General features: G+C 41.4%; 1 protein-coding gene across 1 annotated transcript; it reads left to right on the top strand.

Moving 5' to 3' along the window:
• On the top strand, positions 1-942 carry LOC125150469 (olfactory receptor 1F1-like). Its single transcript, XM_047830418.1, has one exon. It carries the CDS (start codon positions 1-3, stop codon positions 940-942), a length of 942 nt encoding a protein of 313 aa, XP_047686374.1.
• The last annotated feature ends 8,245 nt before the right edge of the window (positions 943-9,187 follow it).

Below are 9,187 nucleotides of genomic sequence, written 5' to 3'. Positions count from 1 at the left end.
ATGGCAATTAAAAACCAAACCAGCGTCTCTGACTTCCTGCTTCTGGGCTTCTCTGCACACCCTGAGCAGGAGCCTCTCCTGTTCGGACTCTTCCTGGGCATGTACCTGGTCACCGTGTTGGGGAACCTGCTCATCATCATGGCCATTGGTTCTGACCAGCACCTCCACACCTCCATGTACTTCTTCCTGGCCAACCTGTCCTTCGTCGAGACCTGCTTCACCTGCACCATTGTCCCCAAGGTGCTGGCGAACATCCTGACACAGCGCCACACCATCTCCCACACTGGGTGCCTCGTGCAGATGTACTTCTTCATGGCGCTGACCCTGCTGGATGACTTCCTGCTGGCCGTGATGGCATATGACCGCTACGTGGCCATCTGCCTTCCTCTCCACTACACCACGATCATGTGTCCCCAGCGCTGCCTGCTGCTGGTCGCCGCATCCTGGCTCTGCTCCCACCTCCTGGCCTCCTCGCTCACCCTCCTCATGTCTCAGTTCTCCTTCTGTGCCTCTCATGCCATCCCACACTTTTTCTGTGATGTACCCCCACTCCTCAAACTTGCATGTTCAGACACCCAGATCTTTCAGGTCACAATGTTAACTGAAGCAGTTCTCTCCGGCATGATTCCACTCACCTGTGTCCTGGTCTCTTATGCCCACATCATGCACACAGTTCTCAGGATTCCCTCTGCTGGGGGGAAACACAAAGTCTTCTCTACCTGTGGCTCTCACCTGTCAGTGGTTACTCTCTTCTATGCGACACTCTTTCTGGTGTATTTCCAACCCTCATCCTCCTACTCCGCAGACACCGGAATGGTTGTATCTGTGATATATACGATGGTCACCCCCATGCTGAACCCCTTTATCTACAGCCTGAGGAACAGGGACATGAAGGGGGCTCTGTGGAGACTCTTTGGCTGGGGAAGATGTTCTTCTCAGTAAAGGGTCCTTCCTCAGGCTCGGAGCTCAGGCTCTCTGAAATGCCTTTTCCCTGCACTTCCCCATTGTAATTTTGAAAACTCAAGTTCAAGCAAGATGGATGCTCAACATCACAACCAGGTTTAACAAACAGAGAATGCCTCACTGGCCAGAATTACAATCAGAGCTACAGGACAGAGCTGCACCCCTGGAAGATGAGTGGCCAGTAATCCCTACAGGGTGACTTGACTAGTGGTATAGGCGTCCAAGCAGATCCAAGCCAGAGAGTAGGAATCACCAAGAACGACATCAGACAGAATTCGGGTGCTAGGAGGAAGCCGGGTAGAAGCAGCTCAGCCTGGGACTAACAGGTCCCACTCAGCTATAAGAAATGTTCACAACCAGGAAGGCTCAAGTGCTCAGAGTTTCAGAGACCATTTCCAAGCCCAGCTTTGGAAACAACTCACTGATAGGGACTAACCTACCCATAAAGAAGGCTGCACCAAGAAGATACGCTATTTGCTGGGACTAAGAGGACAAGAAACATTTGAGGAGAAGAAACTAGGCACCGACACTTCAGAGGACTGGCCCCAAATCACACATCAGGGATCAGATCTAAGATTCTGACAGAGAGTAATTATTAGTTATGGACAAGTCCTTGATTCTTTGGTATTTAAATTCTAGTTTATTTCATTTGTCTCAACTACAGAATAATCCATGCTCATTATAGTAAATTTGTAAAACATGAATAGGAAAAAAGAAAACACTCACTATCCCTCCATATAAAGAAAGCCACTGATAAGATTTCACAGTATTTCTCACCTATCTTTTTCTAATGACTTTTTGTCTTTACTTTGTTGAGAAAATACTGCTGGTACAATTATATATACTTTTTTGCTTAATCTTATAACATGAATTGTCTCCATATTATTATCTCTTCCTGAACATTTGGCTCTCTGAGAATACATTACAAAAAATGCCCATGATGTATATGGCATTTCACCATTGTTGGATGATTAGGGGGATGAAAGTTTCTAAGCTTTCACTATTACAAATAACGATGCAAAGAAAGTCTCCAAAAAGAAATTATTTTCATATATCATATTTAATATTTTTAAAAGTAGAATATCTATGGGCCACCTCGGTGGCTCAAGTCAGTTGAGTGTCTGACTTCAACTCAGGTCATAATCTCACAGTTCATGAGTTCAAGACCCACATCTGTGCTGACAGCTCAGACCCTGGAGCCTGCTTCGGATTCTGTGTCTCCCTCTCTCTCTCCTCCTCCCCTCCCTCACTCTAGCTCTCTCCCTCTCTCTGTCTCTCTCTCTCTCCCTCCCTCTCTCTCAAAAATAAACATTTAAAAAAATTTTAAGGATTCTCTATCTCTCCCTCTGCCCCTCTCCACTGCTCATGCTCTCTCTCTCTCAAAAAAAAAAAAAAAAATAGATAGATAATAGATAAAGTAAGTAGGATATCTAAGTAGTACCTTTACAGGACCATTTATTCAGCCGGCAAAAATTCCCAAATGAGAGTGCCCTTTTGTCTACATCTTCTCCATATTTTGATGTTCACATTGTATCCTTAATTACGAATGGCAGGATAGCCAAAATGGTATCTCCTTGCTTTACTTTTAATTTCTTTGACTGTTGGTGAAAGCACTATTTTCCTCAGTCTGTTAACCATTTTTTTCCATTTCACTCTTTTCTTTTTCTTTTTAAAAAATTGTTTTCAATGTTTATTTATTTTTGAGAGACACAGAGAGAGAGAGAGAGAGAGAGAGAGAGAGAGAGAGAGAGCATAAGCCGGGGAGGGGCAGAGAGAAAGGGAGACACAGAATCCGAAGCAGGCTCCAGGCTCTGAGTTACCAGCACAGAGTTTGACACGGGGCTCAAACTCATGAACGATGAGATCATGCCCTGAGCCTAAGTCAGACACGTAACCAACTGAGCTACCCAGGTGCCCCATCTTTTTTTTTTTTTTTTTGAGAAAGAGTGAGCCTGATTGTGAGCAGAGAGGCAGAGACAGAGGGGGAGAGAGAGAATCACAAGTAGGCTCCAACCTTCCAGCACAGAAACTGATGTGGGACTTGATCTCAGGAACCCTGATTTCATGACCTGAGCCAAATTCAAGAGTCAGATGGTTAACTAACTGAGCCACCAAGGTGCCCCCATTCCTTTTTTAACTGAAGTGTAGTTGACTGGGGCGCCTGGCTGGCTCAGTGGGTGGAGCATGCAACTCACGATCTTGGGGTCATAAGTTCGAGCTCCATGTAGTGTATAGAATTACTTTATGATATACATTTTTAAATCTTTATTTGAGACAGAGAGAGAGCAGGAACGGGGAGAGACAGAAAGAGACACAGAGAGAGAATGCCAAGCAGACTCTGTGCTATGAGCACAAAGCCTGATGAGGGGTTTGATCTCATGAATCATGAAATCATGATCTGAGCCGAAATCAGGAGTCAGATGCTCAACCGACTGAGTCACTCCCATACCCTTTTACTTTTAAGTAAAATCTTCAGAAAGAAAAAATGAGCATAGATAGAAGTACACTTGACATGTAATATAATAATATTGCTTTCAGGTGTACAACATAGAGATTTGACAATTATATACATCACAATATGCTCCCCACAATAAGTGTATATTTGGGTGTTAGGAAACTCAGCTAGAAATAATCTTAGGAGTAAAAGACATCATAATGGCTATTAGAAAAATTTTTTTTATGAATGAAAACCAATTATGATGGAAAGAGCCCAAATATCCATCAACTGATGAATAGATAAAGAAGATGTGACATACATATATATATATATATATATATATATATATATACACACACACACACACATATATGTATATATATACACATATATAATGAAATATTACTCAGCCATCAAAGAGAATGAAGTCTTGTCATTTGCAATGACATGGATGGAGCTAGACTGTATTATGCTAAGCGAAATAGTAAATCAGTGAAAGACAAATATATGATTTCACACACATGTGGAATTTAAGAAACAAGACAGATGAACATATGGGGCAGGGGGGAGTGAAGAGAGGGGAAAAGACCATAGAAGATTCTGAACGACAGAGAACAAACTGAGGATTGAGGGAGGGAGGTGGTTGGGAGATGGGCTAGATGGGTGATGGGTATTGAGGGCACTTGTGATGAGCACTGGATGTTGTATGTAAGTGATGAATCACTGAATTCTACTCCTGAAACCAATATTGCACTGTATGTTAACTAACTGAAATTAAAAAAAACAATTATGAAACATTATTTACAGGAAATTCTTCACAGGAAACTTACAGTTCTTACGGTTACATGCAAATATTAGAAAAGAAAAGCCTGCAAAATAAGCTTAGAATCCATCTTAAAAAGAACAATAAAATCAGTCCAAGGAAGAAAACAGATGACAGAAAAATACAACAAAATAGAAAAAAAAACATACGATAGAGAAGACCAACAAAGCTAAAAGATTATTTTTTGAAAAGATCATTTATATTCCTCTGATGAAAATGGTCAGATGGGGAAAACACCAATCATCAGTAACAAGAATGAAGAAAGTGACATTACCTCTGATATTAAATAAAGAGGATATTATGAACAATGTTAAAGTTTATTTATTCTGGGGGGGGGGGGAGGGCGGAATCCCAAATAGGCTCCATGCTGCCAGCGCAGAGCCTGACATGGGGCTCAATCCAACGAAGCGCAAGATGATGACCTGGGCCAAAATCAAGAGCCAGACAGTTAACTGACTGAGCCACCCAGGTGACCCACAATGATATATAAATTTTAAATTTTAGATTAAACACAAATTTCTAGAAAAATATAACTCATCAAAACTAATTTAGTAAGAAATAGAAAACTGGAATAGACATATCACCATTGAAGAAGCTGAATGTGTAGGCTTTCCTCAAAGAAAGTTTCAGTCCCAAATGTCTGTAAGAGTGAGTGTCTATACACAATCCAACCAGGAAAATATTTCAGGCTTCCAAACCCTTTCAAAAAAATTAGAGAGGCACCGGGCTGGCTCATGTTGGGTGTGGAGCTTAATTAAAATTTAAAAAGATATGTTATATTAAAATTTTAAAAAAAGAGGGGCGCCTGGGTGGCGCAGTCGGTTGGGCGTCCGACTTCAGCCAGGTCACGATCTCGCGGTCCGGGAGTTCGAGCCCCGCGTCAGGCTCTGGGCTCATGGCTCGGAGCCTGGAGCCTGTTTCCGATTCTGTGTCTCCCTCTCTCTCTGCCCCTCCCCCGTTCATGCTCTGTCTCTCTCTATCCCAAAAATAAATAAACGTTGAAAAAAAAAAATTTTTTTTTTAATTTAAAAAAAAGAAAATGAGGAATATTCACTCAATTCCCTTTATGAGATTAGCACAACATTCATACCAAAAAGTGACAGGAACATTGCAAAAAAAATTACCATTACAAGTTGATCTCCATGAAGATAAATGCATCAAAAATTTTATAAAATAAACATACCAATTCAAACTAAAATATTAGCAATACGATCACAACAATGCAGAGACAATAAGATATATCATTACCAAGTTGAGTTTTCCTAGGAAGGTATGGTTGATTTAACACTCAAAAGGCAATCAAAGTAAGTCATCATATTTACAAAGCAAAGGACAAAAATCATTCGATGCAAGAACGTCTCAAAAGATGGAAGAAAAAAGAAAAAACATGTCATACAATTCAACATCCACTCACTGAAAAGTCCTCCTAGCAAAATGTGGACAGAAGAAAACTTTCTTAATCTCAAAAAAAATTGCCTTTTTTCAAACACACAGCACATAAAATATATAAAGCTTATACATTTAAATCTCTGCTGTCTAAATGGGGAACAAGACAGAATACCAGCTCTCACCACAGCTAGCCCACACTTCACCTGAGGTCCCACCCACTGCAGGAGAGGAAAAAAAATAATATTTAAACTCTGTAAAGGAGGAAACAAGGCTGCATTTTGTTTACAGATGATATTTCCGTATAACTGCAATTCAGAAGAGTCTATGGAGCAACGATTTGTTTAATAATTAGCTATACTGATGTAAAAACAAATAAATATAGACACCTGCACACACATACACACACACTTCATAACATACACAAAAATCAATTCCAAGTGTACTAAAGAACTGATTGGGAAGAGCATTATTATAAAGTTTTTAAAAGAGAATGGTGGAAAATGTCTGCCTCAACTCAGGAAAGAAAGGGCTTCTTCAACTAGACACAAATAAAACACTAAGGGAAAAAAATTATACACACACACTTGAATTCAATCAGTTAAAGTAAAAATATTTATTTAGCAAACAGCACTATAATGAGTGAAAAGACAAACCACCAAGATATAAGAAATATTTATAATGCATAAATCAACAAAAGGCTAGTATCTAGAATAATTAAATAGCTCTAAATAGTTCTACAAATACATTAGAATATAACAAATAACTAAACGGAAAAATGAACAAAACTTTAAACAAGCAGTTTCAAAATAAGGAAATGAAAATACTAATAAGTATTTACAGGGTCCTCCATCTCATGATTAATCACTGAAACATGAAATCAAAGCATCAGGAGATGTCCCCCAAAGCACACCCAACATGATGACCACAACAGAAAAGGCTGAAACCACCAAGAGTTATCAAGGATGTGGTGCAGCCAGCACTCGCACACACTGCTGGTACAGATGCAACTTGACACAATTTCTTTGGAAGTCAACTTGATGTGTGCACTAAATGGGGGGATATGGACATCTCAGATCCCAGCAGTGCCACTCCTAGGCATGTCCACGACAGAAAGGAATGCGTGTGCACACCAAGAAACATGTACAAGAATGATCATCCTAATATCATTCCTAACAGCCACAAAGCCAACTATTCCTTCAACCTTACAGTGTGTGAGTAACACACACGGTTACAGTGGAGCAACTCACCTCGATGGTAATGAACAGACTGCCACTACATACACCTATCTAGATGAATCTCACACGAGTAAAATTTGAACAAAAGAAGCCAGAAACCAGAATACATAATGAGGGAGTGTGTTTACTGAAGTTCAGAAACAGGCAAAGATAAAATAAACTGTTAGAAAGAGGATAGGGATTATTTTTCTCTGAGAAGGAGAGAAAAGTAATGATTTAGCAGGATACACAAAATGAGCTTCAGATGTGCTGGCAATGTTTTACTTCTAAATCTGGGAAGTGATACATAGGTGACTGTTTTCTAATAATTTCCCGGGTGCAAGGTTTCTGTTTTCTGCAGTTTTCTGTATGTATTACTCTACGCTGATAATTTTTTTAAGTCTATCCATCTTTATTTTATTATTTTTTATTATTTACTTTTTTAGAGGGAGAGTGACTGGGGAAGGACAGAGAGAGAGAGAGAGAGAGAGAGAGAGAGAGAGAGAGAGAGAGAATCCTAAGCAGGCTCCACACAGCACAAAGCCTGACATGGAGCCTGATCAAAGGACCCTGGGATCATGACCCGAGCTGAAATAAAGAGTTGGAGCCTCAACCAACACACCCACCCAGGCACCCGATTAATTTTTTTAAATACAACAATTACTACTACATAGGCACCAGAATATCTATCTATATTTCTATCATAAAAAATCTCTCATGAGAGAAGGATTTTCTGTATGTTCTCAGTGAACTCATTGAGCAACAAAACATGATCCGAATTTACACAAGAGTATTTACATTCTCAACTAGTTGTACTCAGTGGGAATATGCATTCATTCTGTCGTGGAAGTGCCATGTGTTTGATTATGGAATGCTACCCCAGAATCCGCTGAGAAAATCACAGACAACATACACACACAGTAATTCCCAAGCCAGAAGTTCTGAAACTGAAACGTCAGCAGGCAGCAAGGGTGTAGAGTGAGGGGTGTATGAGACGACACTGAACGGGAACGCCCTGCGGTTACAGGCATCCCATGAACAAATGTGGAAGAATAATGCAGAGCAATATAAGCGATCTACAGAAGAATATAAAAAGTATAATTCCATTCGCATAAATGACAAGAACAGGCAAATTTAGAGTAAACCATACAGTTTAGACATCTATGCGTGTTGCTCCGCAAACTGGCCACAGTACACAGAGGGCAGGGACAGAACAAGGAAAGAGGCAGGCCACTCTGGATTGGTAGGGAGCAGTGCTAATAAGCAAGGGAACTTACGCACAAGGCATGTGTCTTGGGCACCCCAAGACAAGTTGATACCCACACCTGCCTGCCAGAATCCTAAAAGTTTATATACAGAGATACCTCATAGGGGTTCAGTCACTTCGCCCTCCAGAAGGTCTCAACAGCACCTTGCTCTCTCAGGGCTGTGACCTTGACACCGGCTCCCACTGTGGGAACAAGGGCAGAGCTACATTCCGAGGAGAGGAGAGGTGAGGAGCCTCCCGTTACCTGGGGACAACTTATGGATCCAATGGTGGTCACATCTTCAACAACGCACATGTGGCAAAGCTATAAAGAACAGAAAGAAATAGTACCCATATTCACAATGGTTATTTCCTCAAAATGGGGAAGAAAGGATATGATTACACACGTACACACAGGGCTTCTACAAGATTGAACTATATACCAGAAGCTGAGTGGTGGGAGAGTGGTCAGTAATTTTATTATCACTCCTTCAACAGCACATACACGTTTTATAAGCTTTTTTATGTAAGGTAAAATTACAACAAAAGATAAATATATTCAGAAACTGTATCCCAAGCCTGATGTCGAGACCACATAGTGCTTCTATCTCTGTTCTCTGGAGTCAGAGAAAATAGGAATATTCCTGCTACTATTTCTACTATACGACAATTGAAGGTGTTGACTGTGCTATTTTATCTACATTGCTCCCCTTGTTTTCTAGGACATACTGCATTCCATCCATGGGGACTGGGCTCCAATTAGAAAAGTGTGACTCCATGGTAGAGCCAGGCCCCGGTCAGGACCAGGGCTACGAGGATGGATCCAAGCAGCACGTCACCCCAGGGAAAACCAGGAAGGCCATCTGGTCATCTGAACGGTCTTATCACTGGCACTGCTGGGACTCAGGGGACCACGAAGCAGAAGGGCCAGCTGGGAGGTTGGACAATCGCCCCACCTAGGCTCTAACTAGGAGATCTGGGAATGGGTCCCAGGAGACACTACCTGTGAAAAGTCAGCAGCCCCTCCTGGCTCCTGTGCCTGACATGTCACCAAGGACCTGAGTCTCCAGTCCGTGCTGTTCCCACAGACAGGGAAGGGCTCAGTGACTCTAGCC

The sequence above is a fragment of the Prionailurus viverrinus genome, chromosome D4 (assembly GCF_022837055.1).
Source record: "Prionailurus viverrinus isolate Anna chromosome D4, UM_Priviv_1.0, whole genome shotgun sequence".
NCBI classification, from domain to species: Eukaryota; Metazoa; Chordata; class Mammalia; order Carnivora; family Felidae; genus Prionailurus; species Prionailurus viverrinus.
Note: the sequence above shows the minus strand (reverse complement) of the source record. Positions and strands in the feature narration are given on the sequence as shown.